The sequence below is a fragment of the Cucumis melo genome, chromosome 6, assembly GCF_025177605.1.
Source record: "Cucumis melo cultivar AY chromosome 6, USDA_Cmelo_AY_1.0, whole genome shotgun sequence".
Lineage (NCBI taxonomy): Eukaryota > Viridiplantae > Streptophyta > Magnoliopsida > Cucurbitales > Cucurbitaceae > Cucumis > Cucumis melo.
In genome coordinates, this window is record NC_066862.1 from 9,016,444 (window position 1) to 9,037,616 (window position 21,173).

Genomic DNA, 21,173 nt, shown 5'->3' on the forward strand with positions numbered 1-21,173 from the left:
ATGCCTAAATTATTATGAGTGTATAGTTTAGCTGAACGTAAAAAAAAAAAAGAAAAAGAAAAAAAAAGATCATACTCTAAAATTATAGCTTATTCTTCACTTTTACACCATGGAATGAGACTATTTATTATACTCTTTTTTCCTGTAATAGCGTTCGAAGTAGCAAGTATTAGGATACCAAATACTGACCCAACCAGTCAGCCTATAATCAAAAGATTTTGACTTTTTATTTTTGAAATGTGTCTTCCCTTTGTAGCTTCTAATTATCTTGAGTTTAGAGCAACTCATGGATTTTGAGGCTTATTTAGAGCAAGCTTTTAATAGAACAACATAAGGTGGATTGAGTTAGGTTGAGAGAGGAAGTAATTTGTATTTTGATGGTTTAGTTTTAGCTAAAATAAAAAGTGATTAAAGAATAAACTAACATACTAATAATCAATGGGGTACTTGAGAAACATAAGTAGCAGCCAGCTATTTTGTTCATCATCCCTTCTAAAGTTGACTGACTCATCACTCTCACTCTCACAATTCACAAACTCACACCCACCACTTTCTCTCTCATTCCATATATATTTACTCAAAATCTTCCCTTCATCCCCATCTCCACCGCCCATCACCACTCCCCCTTCTCTATCTCCTCTCCATCTTCATCATGGGCTACGGCAGGCTCAACGAAACCGACCCCGGCGGCCCTTCCGACTCTTCCTCCGTCGCCTCTGCCTTCCAACTCTCCGCCCACCACCCCACTCCCAATCGGAGCACCACACGCCTTCTCCTTATTTCCTTCCTCTCTCTCCTTCTCATCGTCGCCGCCGCCGTCTCAGCTACCTTCCTCATCGGACTACGAACCGCCTCCCCTGCTCGATCCGACCCAAATCTCCCTCGTAAACCCACTCAGGCAATTTCCAAAGCTTGTAGCCGAACTCGCTTCCCCACTCTCTGTGTCAACTCGCTCCTCGATTTCCCTGGCTCTCTCAACGCCAACGAACAAGATCTCGTTCACATTTCCTTCAATATCACTCTCCAACATCTCAACAAAGCCCTCTATTCATCCTCTGAGATTTCCTCTCTTCAAATGGATCTCCGTGTTCGTTCCGCTTACGATGCTTGTCTCGAACTCCTCGACGACTCCATCGACGCTGTTTCTCGTTCCTTGCAATCCGTCGCACCGTCTTCCTCATCCTCCACTCCGCAGCGGCTCGGCTCATCTGAAGATATCATTACCTGGCTTAGCGCTGCCCTAACTAATCAAGACACATGTACGGATGGATTCTCTGAACTCTCCGGTACTGTGAAAAACCAAATGGCAGATAAACTTCACAATCTGTCTGAACTTGTTAGTAATTGCTTGGCGCTGTTTTCCGGAAGCGAAACGAGCGATTTCGCCGGAGTGCCGATTCAGAACAAACGACGGTTGATGAAGGAGGAAGGAGAGAATGAGGATAGTTCCGGTAACTTCCCGAGATGGATGAGGGGGAGAGAGAGGAGGTTACTGACGTTGCCGGTGGGAGTGTTACAAGCGGATATTGTGGTTTCTCAGAACGGTAACGGAACGGTGAAGACGATCGCGGAAGCGATAAAAAAGGCGCCGCAGTACAGTAATAGAAGGACGATCATTTACGTGATGGCAGGAAGGTAATATTGAATTTCTTCCTCATGACTTAGGTGTCACGATCGGTGAACTGTTTTCACATGGCATGCCGGTTAATTTACGGAAATGCCCTTGGCGGTCGTCTTTTCCTGTAGGTACGAAGAGAAAAACTTGAAGGTTGGGAGGAAGAAAACTAACCTCATGTTTGTTGGAGATGGGAAGGGTAAAACTGTCATTTCGGGTTCTAAAAGTATCTTCGATAATGTGACAACTTTTCACACCGCATCCTTTGGTAATGTATCTATTTTATTCATTTCTTACTTTCCATTATTTTTATTACTCTTACTCTTACTCTTACTCTTACCTTTTTTTTTTTTTTTTTAGTACCGAATAATTTAGGAGGTTAGAATAATTCCTTCCTTTTTATTTAAAAGAAAAAAAAAACAACAACCCACGTGTTTGCAGCCTTGAATGTACTCTCACGTGCCGTCTCATAATCCCTACTTCTTCTTCTTGTCGGATTTTCCTAATTAGACCAAATTATCCTTCCATTATTTATTGCCTCTATTATAATCAAGCTTTCAACCCTTGAAATCACACACACAATAATGATAATATTAATAATAACAACACCAACAACAATAATTTTTTAAGGTCTTCATTTTACGAAATATTGGTCAAAAAGTTGATTTTGATATATATATATATATATATTTTTTTTTTCTAGAAAAATTAAAAAAAAAAAAAAAGAATATTTTTAAATATAACAACTAAAAAATTTATAAAATATAACAAAACAAATAATAATTGATATTGTATGAGAATAGACATTATCAATGAGAATTCGTAATTTTACTGTATTTTTTTTTATAAATATTTGGAATTTCTTACCAATTTGCAATAATTTCTTTTAATAAGTGTTTTATAAACTTTGAATAATTGAACATGGCTATTATATTGTATTTATCGTTTTCTTGCTTATTTTATGTTTTGTAAAATTTGTACAAATATTGATATTGATGGGAAAGTATGTTTATGACCGAAAATTTACTATCTTTTGATAAAAATAAACCCTCTATGTCTATGGGCAAGAAGTGGAGGTTCAGAATCACATGGGACAATTTCCGACAATATTTTACAATAATTTCTCTAATTAAATTATCTAAGTAATCATATATCAACAATATAATAACCCCCACTTAAATTAATAATCCATTGGTCTATAATTCATTCTCATCCCGTTTTGTTTCTCATCTTCACAGCGGCCACCGGCGCCGGAATAATCTTGAGGGACATGACATTCGAGAATTGGGCTGGACCGGGACGGCATCAAGCAGTTGCGCTTCGAGTCGGCGCCGACCATGCAGTGGTCTACCGCTGCAACATAATCGGGTATCAAGACACTCTCTACGTCCATTCGAACCGTCAATTTTACAGAGAATGCGACATTTACGGGACAGTGGATTTCATCTTCGGCAACGCGGCAGTGGTGTTTCAGAACTGCAGCATTTACGCTCGCAAGGCAATGGCACTCCAAAAGAACACGATCACCGCCCAAAACCGGAAAGATCCGAATCAAAACACCGGAATTTCAATACACGCCTGCCGAATATTGGCGACCTCCGATCTACAATCGTCCAACACCTCTAACCCGACGTATCTGGGGCGTCCGTGGAAACTATACTCAAGAGTCGTGTTTATGTTATCGTACATAGGGGGACACGTGCACCCACGCGGTTGGTTGGAGTGGAACGCCACGTTTGCATTGGACACGCTGTATTACGGTGAGTATATGAATTATGGACCGGGGGGGGCGGTGGGACAGAGGGTGACGTGGCCGGGGTATCGAGTGATAACGTCGACGGTGGAAGCGAGTAAGTTCACGGTGGCTCAGTTTATTTACGGCTCCTCGTGGTTGCCGTCCACCGGAGTTGCATTTCTGGGAGGGCTAAACGTGTAATTTCGCTAATTGTATTATATATTAAGGTGGGAATAAAGAAATATGGAGAAAGAAAGAAGAAAAAAGAAAAGAAAAAAGAGTTGGTAAATGGACGATAAGGGGAAAAGGTGGGTAAAAGGTGTCGGCATAAAACAACGTATAATTAATAGTGAAGATATTTATATATATATATTTATTTTTTTCATTTTTGGTCAATGTATGGATAGTAATTTTAATTTATGTTCCATTCTTTTTTTTTTTTTTATAATATTTTTCTCTTAATTGTATTGTAAGTGTAACTGATAATTATTATCTGATTTTTTATAAATGTTATTAATAACGCCTTACAATGTCAATATATTTTGTAAATTTAATTCCTGTTTTTATTTCTTATTTCTTTTTCTTTTTTTCTTGTCTTCAGTTTCTTCTTTGTTTTTGGATTAAAAGTCGCGCTCTTTGGAAATTTAATTTATCGATTAAAAGAGTTTAAAACTAATAAAGTAAAAGAGTTATAATTTGAGTGATTCCATGTTCTGAGTTCATATATTTCCTCTTTTCTAAATTCTTTTTAACATTATTGTCTTAATAAAATAGAATGGAGATAGGAAGATAAAGAAATAGGAGAAAAAAATTAAAAAGGGAAGCAGGAGAACACACAAATAGTTTCATTTTAGAGGACCTCATGCAAATATGTAAACAGTACAAATTGTGAGGGAACAAAAGAAAAATATGTTTTATTTTAGAATGGGAAGTTTAGAAAGTTATGTTAGTTGTGTTTAAGCTAAGTATAGGGTAGTCGAAATATATTGTAAAATCACGAGGGAGGAGGTGCATGTAAGGAAAAGAGTAGTAGGGGGTGGGATGTAATTGGTTGAAATAGTTATGACTAAAATGAGAAATTTGAGATGAAAGAGGCAAAGGGGTGTGTGTGTGTGTGTGTGTGTGTGTGTGTGTGTCGGTGACCATAATTCCAATCCCTAAATTAAATGTCCCTTTTGAAAGAGAGAGAAAAAGAAACACAAACCCCTAATAACTCTTCTATTTATTTACTCCAACCTAAACCCCCCCCCTCTCTTCCTCTACCTATCACATCAATATTTATTCCATTTTTACTCACTCCTAATTGTGTTACACTACGTACTCCAACCATTTTTGACCCATTGATCTCATTTTGTTTCCAACGCATACATTTTTGTTGCCATACACATGTTTAATAATTCTCCTACCATATTTCCATTCTTTTTCTCCTCATACATCTTTACGCCCTTTTTTTTTCACTTCCCAAATTTCATAACTTCTTGATTTTTTAGTTTCTTTCAATTTAATCACATGTTTCTAATCTTACCCTCTTAACTTTCATCTCTCAATTTTGTTCCAATTTAGAGCTTTTAGATTTCAAGATTGATAGATTTGGTCTTGATTTTATACTAAATACTCACTTTTTGTTTTTAGCATCGGGTTTCTTAATTAATTTAGAAGAATTATATTTAATTGACTTTTCATTTCTTTTTTTACATTATTATTAAAATTATTTTAAATTTTTACTTCATAGTTATTTAGATTAATTAATAATAGTAACATAAAAAAAATTAGTACAAAAATAAATGTAAAAAAGTATTAATTTTGAAATCTATATATTAAACTGAAACTATAACATTTTTGGAACTTAAAAACTAAATTGAAAACGAACTCCAAAACATTTTATCAAAACCTATAAATTAGACCTACAAATTAGGGAGGTAAAAGGTCTTTTTCTTCAACCTTAAGCTTTTGATTAGAAAAAGCCAATTTTGATTTCCAAAAATTGAAACCACACAAAGTTCATGTTTTTTCTACCTTTAGTGTTTATCGTTTTCCTCATTTTTGTAATAAGCTTGCTAAAAAATTTGTAACAATTTGATCGAGCAGATTTGGTCATTTAAATTATGGTTAAATAATTTAACTGAAACACTCCACAAAAATTAATTAGTTTAGTTGTGAGTTTAGGTCGAACATAGAAAGCACAAATAATTTTTCAAAAAAATAGTTTTCAATTCAAGAATAACTAACTGCACAATTTGTAAATGATTTTGATTGCAAAAAAATGTGAATGGTAAGGAAAAGTAAATTGGAATGAACATGAATAGGTTAAAGCAATCTAGCTTAGACTTTTGAGTTATTTCTCTTATCAAAGTCTAGGTCATAGGAAAATCAATTTATTCTTACATATATATCCATTACCCTTAGCATTATGTCCTTGAAAAGCTTGGATTGTACTTGTCCCAATTATGTAATTAAAGCTAGATGAAAAACACCCAAACTAAGATTTAGGAACATGCTAAATTAAACATTCAATTGGAAAAGCAAAATTAAATATTCAAGTCAACTAATTAAACAATATTTGTTAAAATCACAACCACAACCCAATTTAGCCTATTTCTATTTTGATTATTCATGCAAATAAATGTCAAGACATATAAGAAAATGTAGATATCCACCCTACATCATAAGCTGCAAAGTCTAATCAAATTCTCATTCAAACATGAGAAAAGTTATAATGAAAATACAAGAATCCAAAACAAAGATGTTATCCTCACAAGATGTAAAATGGGGAATCAACTTGATGCCTAAGCTAGAAAAGATTACCTTAGCTCCTCGTCGATATGTTGATTGAATGGGGAAATACAAAAGTGCATGAGTTGAATTAGAAAGATGTGAAAGATAGAGAAAAAAGTGTCAATGGTTTGGTATAATAAACCAGGACTATAATAACCAACATCTAGAACAAAAATTATTATAATAATCAAACTATAATAAACTAAGACTATAATAGCCAATTCGAAAGAAAGAAAGAGACAGATTATGCTAATCAAATTCATGCCTTTCATTGATTTTAATTGCGGTAGGCAAGAAGATGATTCAAAATGCAAGACTTTGTCTTTATTTAAATTTAGGGATTTGGACTTAAAAGACCATCACCATCCACTTTTCATTTTAACTTTTTGTTGTTTTTGTTCCATTGATTGTGTTTAAATTAAAAAAAAAAAAAGAAAAAGTGGCATGACTATGAAAAAAAGAATCCAAATGTAGAATTTAATATCACTCCATTAATGTTTAACCACATTTATAAATTGAATGTGAGTACATTTATTAATTAATTTTGTGGTACTCCTCTTACAAACTTTTCTCACCATTAAATTCTCCAGCTGTCTATCAATCTCATCTCTTTCTTTCACACATAAATAAATAAATATATATATATATAAAAGATTTGATGTTTAAATTGTTGAGTCAATGGATGATGATGACCAAAGTTAAAGTTTTGTAAACATTATATTTCAAGAAATTTCATGTATTTTGCAAGTTAAAACATTGGTAGTAATGTCTTCTTTTTATGGTGTATACAAAACTAATTAGTTTTTGTGGATAATTATGAAAATTAGATCTTTTTATGTATAAATTTTGTGGCTCTCCCTCTCCCTCTCCCTCTCTCATTGTCATAACACATTGGTAGGCTTAGCCTATATTATTTCTTTCATTATCTCTCTTAAATTGTGTAAACATTTGGTTTACATGAAATTGACATATTTGTGATTCCCATCCATTATTACACTAGATTTAACGTGTTCCTAAATGGATTATAAATTAGTTTATGTTCTTCTCTTTTAGGAGAATGTATCTCATACCAAATTGATTTTGAATAGAATATTAATTTAATGTTCGAAGTGACTATAGTTATTTTTTTCTAAGAAGAAAAGGCGAAATTAGGAAATACATTTTTTTTTTTTCAAAACATAGTTGAAAGCCTAAATTTGATGGGAATAGAAAATGAAAAGGGGAAAAAGCTTGTAAGAGTACCAATGTAATATCTATAATCGATACATATTTGTCTGTTTGAAATAAAAAGAATTCAAATATGTATATAAAATATTTTGTCATACTATAAAGAAATTGATGTAAGTAAGGAATAAGAAATGTTTGGTACTTCTACCACAATAATTTTTGCTTTACTCTCCTTTTCTGCCCACCACCTCTCTTTTTGTCCAGTTTCATTGTCTTTTTGGTCTTAAAAGGTGAATCTCATTAACACAAAAGGAAATTTCTTTGCATTTTACTACACCAACACAAAACAAAAAACACACGAGATTTTCAAAAGTATCATTATTGCTTTTGAAATTGGCCTAAAAATTTTTGTTCTTTTCAAATTTTAAATTACATTAAATCTATGAGACATTTTGCTATATCTATAATTGTTTGTAAATGTTGTTATACACCAAATTATTAATTCTAAAAGTGCTACAAATGTAATTACTATTTTTTTTCAGTTCACACTTTAGAAAATGTAGTACAAAAAACTAATATAAGTTCATCTCAACTAACATCTATATCTAATTAATAAGATACCAGATTCAAATTTTCCGATTGTAATTAATAAAACCTTTTAAAAAAAGAGAGTAGAAACAGAGAATCAAATTTTATTTTCTACTTGTACACAAATATTAATGGGTAGTTTGGTTAAAGCATTTTGTTTTAGTACAACAAAGGTTAGATATCAAGATTTTAAACTCTAATTTTGAAAGAAATCATTTAGTATTGAGCTATGTTCTATATTCATTACGTAACGTTTGAAGATGATCAATATACATGTAGAATTAAAATATCATAAGTTGATTTAAGCCCATTCATAAACATCATAATCTATTAGACCGTTGTCCAACAAAATAGGATTTGTGGGATCTCTTCTAGTTTCTTTAATTCTTGTTGTACTTGTATTTATTTCATATCATGAATTAGATGTATATACATCATTATTTGTCAACAGTATTATGTATTAAAAAATGGCCTCAAAGTTCAAACTATTAAGTTATTGTATACTTCGAACTCATGAATATATAAACTCTTGATAGTAAAACAGCCTAAATCAAAGTTTCAACACTTTTATGCACATAATGAAACTCTAGAGATTATCTACAATGAATAACTCAGATCTTCCCAAACATGGGGTTTGGCTTGCCAACATACATTTCAGAGAATACCTAATTCTATTGTTGCAAAACCACATCATTTGGATTGGGCCCGAACGACCGACAATTCTGTTAGCAATTGGCTTCTGGAAAACAGATGGACTATTGGAGCAAAATGACTAGAGTTCACCAATTGACACTTCTTTAAAGTGAGCGATCTATGGATCTTTCGATCGTCTTTGGAGGCATTCTTGGTTGAACCACGAAAACTTGTTGGATTGATGAAAGTCTACTAAATATCTGAATCTTCAACTTCTGTACTTGCAACAAAACTTGGGAATGCCATGGTTATATCCCTGAATCCATGGAAGTGGTGTTAAAGAATTGCAAGAGAGCATAATGGCTAAACAAGCAAACTCAACACTACGTACTTTAGATATGGTAATGTCATGTTCTTGATCAATGATGGATACTTCATCACAAACTCCCTCCACTCTTCTTGATCAATCTTTCCATCACCGTTCGTGTCTGCTTCATTAAATGTCTGCAGTAGAAGACCAGAATTAGATGATGATTTTTTCACTCTAAATAAAACAGGAAAAGTATGAGAGGCAGTACAGCATTGGGTGATGAAGACCTTTTCCACAATTGTTTCAATAACATCATCTGAGAGAGTCAACTCCGATTCATGAAGAAGTGCCAAAACCATTTCCTTCAACTGTGAGAACAAAAAATGAGACCATAAGTTGGAGGTATGTATAGAGTAAATATCCTGTTGACGTTGAAGTTGAAGTTTGGTCCAAATTTCATTAGTTAGCCATGCAGAATGTTTGTCTCACTCAAGGATTTGAAATATATAGAAGACCCAACAAGTGGAAATCAATAATAAATGGGGAAGAAATAACCTACTTTGTTGACCAAAGTTTATAGTTTAATAAAAATAATCTAGAAAAAAAATGTGAAAAGCAAGGCTTAAACCAAAGTCGAGAAGGGGCTGAGAGACAGTACCACCGGACCAACTTCTAATAATACCCTTTATGTATCTTATATAAAGAGAACAAAGTACAGGGCGGAGTCAAGGCCCCCGGGGCTATACAAAATCTATCGGTGTCTATGGTTTGAACACAATACTTTTTGAACCATTTGGTCTAATATAATTTTAAATAATTGATTGACCCAAAAACTTAAGTTGATAGATGAAGTGACAAATTTAATATTACATCATATAACATAATGAAATGATAGCTAAGACGAAGCAAAACGTTGTTGAAAATGATCCAACAGAAATTATTGCTTTAAACAAAAGGATTCTGCATACATAAACTTAAAAGAAGTAAAAGGGTCACCTCTTCTTGCTCTATAAATCCTGTCTGCCTCAAATCATATAGCCTAAAAGCAACTGCAAACATAATGATCAGCAAGTCATTGGTTTAAGAACATAAATAACGAAAATAGGTGATGTACAGTACAAAAGCTCAGCAATAAATCTCACAAGTAATTTTGTCTTTAATAGATGCGTTTGGATGAAAGATGCCTAATGATCTGACAAACTCCCCAAATTCAATAACCCCATTGCGCTTCACGTCAAATAAATCAAAAATCTACATTTAAGGAAAAAAAACAATAGTTTCTTCAGCAACTAAGACAAAAGACAGAGGTAAATGAAGATTTGAAGCATAGAGGGTGTTAAAGAAGGAAGCTACATACTCTATCTGCAAATAGGTTTTTCATATTTCTATTTCTGAACAACGCAAGCTGGAATTCTTCCTGTGCATTCGATACATATGTTAGTATAGAATGTCAATAATACAACCACCAATGATAAAGAAAGACAACTCAAGGTGTTACATTGGTATTTGCCTCAACTTTTTAGATCTTTTGGAAAGGGAAGTATTAGAAATAACTAGTAAACAATTAGCTAATACAACGTACCCTATGAATCAACCCATCATTAATAATTGAGCTGCTCAGTTTCTTGAAAAGCTCATACAATGCCTCTACCTCGCTCACTGTAACTGCATCCAAAATACAGAAAATTTTGATAAGGCCACCATAGTTAATAAACTAGTTTTTGGCAAGCAATAGAGTTGTATTCAAAATCATTAGACGACGAAGATTCAGGTTCAACTGTGAGATGTTTTAACTGAGGTACTAAGCTTCCTGGCAGAATTGTTGTAAGACACTTTCTATCTTATCTACCTTCAAATAAAACACAAATTTAATCTACAAATTTTTGTGAACCTGAAAGGAAGTCCTTGAGGACCTCCCTATGAGTGGAGAGTGTTGGGGTGAACAAAAGCTATCCAAGATTAACAGAGATGGACCATGTTCATTATGCAATGAATGAAGTTCTTGACACTCTGATTCTAAAATAGAATACAGAAGCGTAATACTCAGAGAAAACACTCAAAATTCAAACATAACTAAAAGAATTCCTTATGCCACTGTTATATGGTAGAAACAAAATGAAAAGTCTTGAGACTCTAAACAATAAAGAACGACACGAGATTTATGTAGTTTATTAACAATGTGTTAGTTATATCCGCATGCAGAGTGAGAGCAATTTTATCATTTGAGGGAAGAAAAATACCAATACAGTTGCACCACTGAGATTAGAGGGTCTATATATAACACTCGATAAATCCTGGGCTCTACATGGTAAATTAGATATAATCTATAAACAATAAAAGTTTTGGGAGCATTCAAGACCCCAGATAACAATCAAGTCATTCCAACAGACACAAATACTGAAGCAATCCCATTGAAAAATGAAGATCGTTTCATGGCAGAGGCAGAGAAGTTCTGTTCATTAGATAAAAGTAGAAAAAAAAAAAAAAAGAGGCTTATTTTGATACTTACAAGGTGTTTCTGCAGCAAGAACAGTAGGATCCTCGTACCCTTGAGTTTTAGGTTTCTTTGAATGATAGCATCCCATGACAAACCAGAACAGCATAAAGCAGTTGGAAACTTCCAGTCAGCAAGCAGAAGAAATCTTCCACGTACTAATCAATAGAAAGCAGCTCGTTTTCATGCCTATATTTGTGCAAGATTTGAACAAATTAACTGTCTTAGTGAGAAGACAAAAGTGAGTAAAACATGCAGCAATGTGCATACCAATAAAACCCCAAAATCTAAAATTCAAACCACTACCGACAAAAGAACATTGAACGAGCAGTTCATCTGCAAAAGTCTCCATAAAAGCAGGTTTGATTTCCCTTCCCCACAAAAGTCCACCCATTAAAGCTGTCTCCAAGCATGTTGAAAGAGAAAGAAATGGAAGGACACAACTTCTAAATAAACAAATCTACAACTTAATGTTTTTTTATTTCTGCAGAAAGTGTTAAACTAATCATAGTTGATTCTGGATCGCATCATATGACCAACCCTTCATCCTTTTTTTCTTTTTTTAAATGATCAACCTTTTACTTTTCCCTTTGTCATGTAGCTCAATTGAATGAAATCCACATTTACATTTTAAGACCCCACTTAGCTTCCATTTAGACCCCATTTGGTACCATTTTGTTTTTTTGTTTTTGGTTTTTGAAGATTAAGCTTATTTCCTAGTATTTTGTTACATTAGTTTGTATATTTTCTAAGTACAAGAGTTGAAAACTTGACCAAATTTTAAAAACAAAAACTATTTCTTTTAGTTTTCAAAATTTGGCTTGGTTTTGAAAATATAGGTAAAAAGTAGATAAGAAATCAAGAAATTTAAAGTTAAAGTGATGTTTATAGGCTTAATCTTCAAAAACTAATAACAAAAAACCAAATGATTACCGAACAAGACCTTAATTTTTGGTTCCTTCTTTTAGAAAACTTAGTCTATAAACATTCGTTTCACTATTTTTTTTCGTTTATCAATGTTTTCAAAAACCTAACCAAACTAAATAAAAAAAAACTAAAGAAACTAAAAACTAGTTTCAACTCTTGTAAAGAAATATGTCAAAGCCTAAGAGAAAACAAACTTAATTTTCATTAAACAAAACCAAAAACGAAATGGTTACCCGTGGGTAAATTAAGGAGAAGGGGAAGTGAACATCATGAATGATGAAATCTAGAAACAAAACTTTGCATAATAGGGAAATGCCTCTTTTTTCCTCACAAATCTCACAGAAGAATACAAATGTTGTTTTTACAAGCGGGAAAACCCCCAAAAGAGATAATATATTTTTATATCAGGGGACCATTAAATCCTGATGTAAGCGGATATTTTCAAGGAAACAAGACCGAAAAAAAAATTATAATAAACTTCCTTTTAGTTATCTCCAAGCAACTCACAAGAAACTCCACAAATGCAGAAAAATAGAAAGGAAAATAAGGCAATCCCAGTATTTGTTCGTAGTTTAGATCAAACAGAAGAGAAATAATTAGGGGTCAAACAAAGAAAAGAAACTTGCATTTCAATGGAGAATAGCATAAAAGAAACAAGAACCCCGTTGGAGAAAGAAGAAAATAAAACAGAAACAATACCGAAATCCTATTAGAGAGATTGTGAAGAAGCTCCGGCGACCATTTGAAAGCTTGATTTGGTGTTGATAATGGGTTGAAAGTTTGGAGAGTCCCTTTCTTCAAATTTATAGGCTCCGTCCACTTGATCTGCTCCCCCATCTTCATCAATCGCTCTACCTTTGTTATTTCAAGTCAAAGTATTAAATTACCCTCTCTTTCTCTCTCTCTTTCTCTTTCTCTCATTTTTTTACTTTTTATGTACTATATATTTAATGCTATTGATTAATGATTTTTATGAATTTTTGTCTCTTTAAATTACCATTTTAACTTTATGATTCTCAATTACTTTAATTTTAGTCCACATGATTTTTCTAAAGGGAAAGGGTTAAAATTGACTAAATGAACAAAGCATTTATACTTTTTTTTGTTATTATAGTCATTTTTTACTACGAATAAAATGTTTGTTTTTCAAAACCCCTTTCTTAACTTTCTATTTTGTTTATTTTTTTTAATCAAATTATCAAAATGATCGATTTTGGTTATAAATAGTAGACCATGCCAAAAATATTTACATAATATAAAAAAATTTAGATTATATCATTTTGGTAGATTTGAAAATGTTCAAATAAAGAGAGTATAATTGTATACAAAATTATATTAATATTAAAAAAAATGTATGTCTTTATGGTACGATGGTCGATAGTGAGAGATTTGAACAAGTTTATAGAAGAATATACTTTTTTTCCCCTGTTTTTGAATTTACTTTTTGTTTTGTTTTTAAGTTTCAAAATTTTAAATTTTAAGTTTGATTTCATTTTATAAAGAAAATGTTATTGTTCGCATATGGTTTGTTTTGTGAAATTGAGTTTGTGTTTATATTGATTTGATATAATGTGGTTTAATTTTTAGTATTTGATCATTTGATTCGGAGCATGACCAACTGTGTCTTCTTGTTGTTGGGTTGATTCTCTTTGTGTTTTGAAATTTGAAAATTTCATTATTATTCTCAAGTGGGTTTTATGGCATCGGACTTGGTTGGCTCATGGATCATACCCCTAGTCCAATTAGTTGGATTTGGACATTATTAGCATTTGAGCTAAAGTAACCCTACTTTCGAGCCCAATTGGACTTTAGTTCAAATAATAATATTTAATAGTTAGTTTGATCCAACCAAAATATTTGGGACACATGTCAACCTTTAAGTGTTCCCAAATTCAATAATTTGTGATTTTTCCAAAATTTCTGTTAAAATTAATCGATTTTAATGTCAACACCGAAAGTGGGTATTTAATAAACAGTTTTTTTAAAAAAAATAGAACAAAACGCAAAAATATTTATATCGTATAGAGAAATAACAAAAATACCTCATGATTAATCGACTACACACTTGCACGAAAGGTTTCTAATTTAAGTGATCATATAATCTAAAAGATCATTTAGATATTTGTATACGATTATTTAGATATTGATAAACGATTATTCGAACCTATCACTTGTCAATCTTGTATAAAAATCATTTAGATATTGGTAAATGATCTCGTACGAAGATCGTTTAGATATTGGTACACGATTGCTTGCCAAGCATTAAACGATATTTTCATCTTTTGTTCTAGGGATATAAATTAACCTTTGATAAAAATAAAAGTCGAAAGAAATTTTAAAATTTAAGGAACCAATTTCTCGAAAGTCAATCTAAACAAACGAGAGGTTAAAATAGCATGAAAAGGTATAAAATTTTTATACGAATGCATAAATATATTTTCAAATCTTCGTGAATCTCATTGGTCAAAATGATTAGGTCTATGAGTTGATTTTGAGCAAACCATCATCATTATAAGGGACGAATTTATATATGAAGAAAATTTTGTACAATGTAACATAAATAACGAAAAAAATATTACTAACGTAAATATAATATTAATTAATACGAAATTTTAAATTAAAAAGATTTTTAAATATAATAAAATGAATTAAAATATTTATAGAACATTAAAGTCCGAATACGATGAATCAATAGATCAAGTTAGAGTACTATGCGTGTCTAATTTATATAATGATACAATAGTAGTCTATATCAATCTATCATAATCTAATCGATTGTGATATTTTGTTATATTTGTAAATACTTTCAAGAAGTTTCTCATCATTTAAAATAATTTTCTTTTAAACTTAAAAAAGAAGATATTTTATTTGTGATTTAACTTTTTATATAAAAAATTAGCGAGAGTTTCATTGGTAGTGGATTGTCGAAAAAAAGCTTTCTTTTTTAGGCTTGAATAACTAGCATCACCATTTTAAAGTGTTAATGCTATACTTAGCTAGTCATTTAAACTTCCAACCTCTAAAGATTCTATATGTTGGCATTGACGACGTATATAGAGTATGTTATGCCATTGCCCATGTCTAACATTAGTGGAATTTTTGCCAATATTAATGCGATATAAAAATCAACATATACACTTGCAATGTCATGTTATATATGATAATTATGGAGGTTGGATTTGTTGATGATCATAGTGTCAACAAAAGGGTTTTCCCCCAATGTTACGAAAAGCTTCAACATAAGTTTGCCTTGTCGAGGTGTTGCGTACTACATTAATGGAGGTTAGATATATTGATGACCGTACATAACTTCTACGTATAGAAATTGAAAACTATCTATAATTTCGTCAATTGTCACTCTTGTTATGAAATAAAGAATAATGAAACAAACAAAGAGAAGAATAGAGAAGAGAGAGAGAGAAGATAATACAATTGAACTCAATTGTGTTGTGTCTTACAAAGGCACCACACTCCTCTATTTATAGGACATGGTAGGAAAATTGGAACATATACTGCATAATCAAAAATTCGTAAATGAGAAATATTTGGTTCCTAGCCATAAGCTAATTGTGTTGGGGAATACTTATGATAAGATGTCGGTCTTATGCGTATAAGTGACGCTGCATGCAAAATAGCATGACCCCATATAGATAATGGAAGTTTTGCTCTCATAAGTAATGGTCTGGCAATTAATTGTAAACGCTTGATAAATGATTCTACCAAACCATTTTGTGTATGAATATGAGCTACAGAATGTTCAATATTTATCCTAGTTGACATGCAATAATTATTAAATGCTTGGGATGTAAATTCACCAACATTATCAAGTTGAATGTTTTTTTATTGTATAATCTGAAAACTGTGCTATTAATTTGATTATTTGAGCAAGTAATCGTGCAAATGCAAGGTTTCGACTTGATAATAAACACACATGTGACCATCTACTTGATGTGTCAATTAAAACCATGAAATATCTAAATGGTCCACTTGGTGGATTGATTGGTCCACATATGTCACCATGTATTCGTTCTAAAAAATGTAGGTGACTCAACTCCCACTTTGGCTGGTGATGGTCTAATAATTAATTTTTCTTCAGAGCAAGCAATACGTGATAATTCATTGGATTAAAGAATCTTCTGGTTCTTTAGTGGATGTCCGTGAGAATTTTCAATAATTCTTCTCATCATTATTGACCCAGGATGACCCAATCGATCATGCCAAACAGTAAACATATTTGAATTCATGAACTTCTAGTTTATGGTGGCATATGTTTCAATTACTCGTATATGAGTATAATATAATCCAGAAGAAAAGGTAGGCAATGTTTCCAATATACGCTTCTCATGTGAAACAATAAATGTAATATAAAGATATTCTATATTATTTTTATTGTTAGTTTCAACATGATAACCATTTTGACGTATATTTTTGAAACTCAATAAGTTTCTTTTTGACTTACTAGAGAACAAAACATTACTAATTGCAAATTTTATTCCTCTAGGCAAAATAAGGTTTTCTCTACCAAAACCTTCAATCAAGTTTGTAGAACCTGATCTTGTATTGACATTTGCTTCAAGCATTGTCAATGTAGAAAAATATTTTTTACTTTTAAGTATTGTGTGCGTAGTTGCACTATCTGTCAAACATAAGTCTTCATTATTCATCTTTGAATCAGCCAAAATATGAAAAACGTCCATAACTCTTCATTAAAAAAAAACGATTACAATAAGTCTCTTGGTAAAAAGGAAAAAAAAACTAACCTTGAAATGTAAATAATGTAAATAAACTGGTAAATGTTAAATACAGAAAACATAATGCAAATATTAGTTTTGGACATTATCATAATTAAAGGAAGTATTTGTTACTCCTTCATTAACATCATTTTTCTCTTCAGGAGACTCAAAGAAGTTCGTAAACATCTAAATGGGTCATGTTGGAAGGGTCAAATATATCATCTTGATAGACAAAGTTTACTTCCACATTCTTCCCTTTTTTCTTCAATGAGGCTTGATAGAGGTCGACTAAGTGCTTGGATGTACGACAAGTACGAGTCCAATGACCATTCATACCACAATGGAAGCATTGATTTTCACCACTTTTAATTTTCTTATTTTGTAGAGTCTTCCTTCTATGATCATCATTTGTGGTTTTCTTGAAATCTAAATGATTATTACCACGTAAAGTATAATTACTTCTTCCTCTACCACGGTCACGACCTCCGCCACGATTACGACCACGACCTCGACCTCGACCATTAATATTATTTTAAAATACAACATTCGCTTCAGGGAATGGTGTTGCTCCAGTTGGTCGAGATTCATGGTTTTTCATTAATAACTCATTATTTTGTTCAGCCACAAGAAGACATGATATAAGTTCGGAATACTTTTTAAAACCTCTTTCTCGATATTGCTGCTACAGGAGCATATTCGAAACATGAAATGTTGAAAAGGTTTTCTCTAACATATCTTCATCAGTAACTTTTTCTCCACATAATAATAATTTTGAACAAATTTTAAATAATGCGGAATTATAATCACTTACTGATTTAAAATCTTGCAACCTTAAGTGCATCCAATCATATCGAGCTTTAGGAAGAATCACACCTTTTTTATGATCATATCTTTCTTTTAAACTTTGTCATAGTTCATAGGGATCTTTTATCGTAAGATATTCAATCTTTAGTCCCTCATGAAGATGATGTCGAAGGAAAATCATGGCCTTCGCCTTTTCTTGACTTGAAGTCGTGTTTCCTTCTTTAATCGTTTCTCCAAGATTCATGGCATCCAAATGAATTTCAGCATCAAGCATCCATAATAAATAATTATCATCATTGCTATCAAGAGCTAGAAATTTTAATTTGGTAAGACTTGACATGGTAAACAAAGAACAAATAAACTAACTTATATTAGAAATTTAATAAACGTGTCAAACATGCATTCTAAGACAACTTAGATAAGTATCATATTATGCACATGATACAAAAATCAATGGAACCCATATATAATTCAAAACATGCATGTTAATGTACAATAATTAAAATTACAAATAAAAATTACATATATATATTATGGAAAATTAACAACAATACACATAGATCTTACAACATACTTAAGTAAATTGATAAAAACATTTAGATCTAAAAACAATTACAAAACTTATACTAATAGAAAGTAAACAACTAAATTATAAAGAACTCATAAACTATACATAGATCTTAAAATAATTGATATAAGAACCAAACATAAACGATCATATAAATCATAAAAAAAATTAAAGATGAACTAAATCATAATCTTATCATGAACTAAAAATATTTTTTAACAAACAATAACAATGTAAACGTAATATGTAAAATTACAACATGCAATAGGTATAAAATATTACATTTTCAAACTCAAACATTTAAATTATACATGATGTATACATGGATTGTTTCATGCAATATTCACAAATACAAAAAAAAAAACTAATATTATAACCTACCTTTTACAAATAATATAATTGTAGAGTGTCGTGTTGATAACGTGTTATGAAATAAAGAATAACGAAACAAACAAAGAGAAGAATAGAAGAGAGGGAGAGAAGAATAAAATTGAACTCAATTGTGGTGTGTCTTACAAAGGCACCACACTCCTCTATTTATAGGACATTGTATAGATTACATTATGGAATTCAATAGGATGAATGTTACAATATGAAATTGAATGTGAGAGTTATATGAAAATTGTAACCTATGTAAGTTATGGATATCTACATTTATAATATATCATTATATTTACAATAACTCTCAATTTCCACGTCATTATATTTTGTATTTCAAAAGCCACCTAAATTAATTTTCTACAAATAATAATATAATTTTAATTTTATATATCAAGCCAAACTTTTTCTTACAATTTAGTCTTTCAACTTAAATTTTGTGTTTAGTATTTATTGATCGGAAGTTTGAGCTCAAAATTAAAATAAGATTACATCATTAGTTTCACATATCATCATAATCTCGATAAACTACAAGGCACTATTCTATGTATAATCATGAAAGTGAAATACTAAACTCATAAACATGTAAACATTTACAACAAATTTTAACAAATGTGACCTTTCATAACTAATTAAGTTGGCATGTAAGAACATGCACACAAGAACTAAATTTAACTAAAAGTACTTTACAAAGCTAATGGGTTCTAAAACTCTAAAACGTGAACATATATAAGCAGCCTAACTTAAACAAATTTATCATGAAAATGTGAATAAGCATAACAACAAAATTTAACTAATTTGTCGAATCTTAAATTTAGTTGAACGATTTGTTTATTGTTGATTTTTTTTTAAAAAAAATGTTTTCTAGGGAAATTGTTAAAAATGACAAATTTGACGTAATGTTTACATGATATAGCAAATTTTTATATTATTGATAGACGTTGATAGAGATTGATATGTTTCTATCAGTCATATTGATAGACATTGATAGACTTCTATTACTGATATTTAAATTGATAGAATCTAAAATTTTGTTATATATTGTAAATATTTTAATTTATTTTACTATATTTAAAAATATTCAATTTTTTATATATTAAAATTATCACACAAAAATTAACATATTTTGATAATATATTTCATCAGTTTAAATACTATTTCAATCCATATACTTTGTGAGTGTTCATTTTATACTTCTCACACTTTCAAATAATTTTGGATCATTTTGGTCCTTGTACTTTCAAATCATTGTTCATTTTGGTTCTTGCACTCTCAACTTCGATTCACTTTAGTCTAGTAAACTTTAAGAAGTTGACCATTTTAATCCTTAAAAACGAAATGATGAAAATTAGGGACAAAAATGAACACTTTTTTAAAGTATACGGGACTAAACTGAAGATTTAATATTACAATAACAAAAAAGAACCAAAATTAAAAGTATGGGAACTAAAATGAAGTAAACCCGAGAGCATAAAGACCAAAGTATTACTTAAACTTTATCGTTATTATTGCTATTATTATTGTTTAGTTTGCTAATTTCGGTAAAAGGAATTAAAATTTAAAGAAGGAATCATAAGATATAAATGAAAAAGGATTAAAATAAGAGATTTTAAATTATATAAACTAAAATTAACGAATAGAAATAGGAAACAAATAATAAGAAAGTAAAAAGATGAGGATTATATTCTCGTAGCATGATTTTAGGTAGAGATGGGAAAGATAATTGGACTCCAAACAAAAGATAGCATTCAAATTGGCCAAAGTGAGTGTGTAATTTCACAATAAGAATTTTCTTTTTTTTTTTTTCCATTTTTAAGAAAAGAAAAGATATTTAATAATAATAATAATAATAATAATAATAATAATAATAATAATAATAATAATAATAATAATAATAATAATAATAATAATAATAATAATAATAATAATAATAATAATAATAATAATAATAATAATAATAATAATAATAATAATAATAATAATAATAATAATAATAATAATAATAATAATAATAATAATAATAATAATAATAATAATAATAATAATAATAATAATAATAATAATAATAATAATAATAATAATAATAATAATAATAATAATAATAATAATAATAATAATAATAATAATAATAATAATAATAATAATAATAATAATAATAATAATAATAATAATAATAATAATAATAATAATAATAATAATAATAATAATAATAATAATAATAATAATAATAATAATAATAATAATAATAATAATAATAATAATAATAATAATAATAATAATAATAATAATAATAATAATAATAATAATAATAATAATAATAATAATAATAATAATAATAATAATAATAATAATAATAATAATAATAATAATAATAATAATAATAATAATAATAATAATAATAATAATAATAATAATAATAATAATAATAATAATAATAATAATAATA

General features: G+C 30.2%; 2 protein-coding genes across 4 annotated transcripts; one reads left to right on the forward strand and one right to left on the reverse strand.

The window, feature by feature from the left end:
- The first annotated feature begins 414 nt into the window (after window positions 1-414).
- Window positions 415-3,886, forward strand: LOC103503123 (probable pectinesterase/pectinesterase inhibitor 34). The gene is made up of 3 exons (XM_051086874.1): window positions 415-1,635; window positions 1,747-1,883; window positions 2,854-3,886. Exons 1-3 carry the CDS (start codon window positions 653-655, stop codon window positions 3,549-3,551), a joined length of 1,818 nt encoding a protein of 605 aa, XP_050942831.1. The 5' UTR covers window positions 415-652; the 3' UTR covers window positions 3,552-3,886.
- Window positions 3,887-8,359: 4,473 nt separating this feature from the next.
- On the reverse strand, window positions 8,360-13,187 carry LOC103504134 (calcineurin B-like protein 4). 3 transcript variants are annotated; one of them, XM_008468596.3, is made up of 9 exons: window positions 12,944-13,187; window positions 11,333-11,506; window positions 10,406-10,488; window positions 10,181-10,240; window positions 9,966-10,074; window positions 9,820-9,872; window positions 9,111-9,191; window positions 8,905-9,017; window positions 8,360-8,829 (listed from the first exon to the last, which is right to left on the reverse strand). In XM_008468596.3, the coding sequence occupies exons 2-9, from the start codon at window positions 11,424-11,426 to the stop codon at window positions 8,766-8,768; spliced, it is 657 nt and encodes a 218-aa protein (XP_008466818.1). In that variant the 5' UTR covers window positions 11,427-11,506; window positions 12,944-13,187; the 3' UTR covers window positions 8,360-8,765. The 3 variants fall into 3 exon arrangements, 2 of the variants coding, with proteins under 2 accessions (XP_008466818.1, XP_008466819.1); XM_008468597.3 differs by lacking the exon at window positions 12,944-13,187 and adding an exon at window positions 11,624-12,876; XR_007822035.1 differs by having other exon boundaries at window positions 8,793-8,829; window positions 9,092-9,191; window positions 12,944-13,112.
- Between the last annotated feature and the right edge of the window lie 7,986 nt (window positions 13,188-21,173).

What these genes read in the sequence shown, in the direction of transcription:
- LOC103503123 (XM_051086874.1), top strand. Translation starts at nt 653, where the DNA reads ATGGGCTACGGCAGGCTCAACGAAACCGACCCCGGCGGCCCTTCCGAC. An exon ending in ATTTACGTGATGGCAGGAAG is followed by an intron (nt 1,636 to 1,746) that starts GTAATATTGAAT and finishes CTTTTCCTGTAG; the next exon opens with GTACGAAGAGAAAAACTTGA. An exon ending in TTTTCACACCGCATCCTTTG is followed by an intron (nt 1,884 to 2,853) that starts GTAATGTATCTA and finishes TCATCTTCACAG; the next exon opens with CGGCCACCGGCGCCGGAATA.
- LOC103504134 (XM_008468596.3), bottom strand. Translation starts at nt 11,426, where the DNA reads ATGCTGTTCTGGTTTGTCATGGGATGCTATCATTCAAAGAAACCTAAA. An exon ending in TCTTGCTGCAGAAACACCTT is followed by an intron (nt 10,489 to 11,332) that starts GTAAGTATCAAA and finishes TTTTGGATGCAG; the next exon opens with TTACAGTGAGCGAGGTAGAG. An exon ending in ATGATGGGTTGATTCATAGG is followed by an intron (nt 10,241 to 10,405) that starts GTACGTTGTATT and finishes TCGAATGCACAG; the next exon opens with GAAGAATTCCAGCTTGCGTT.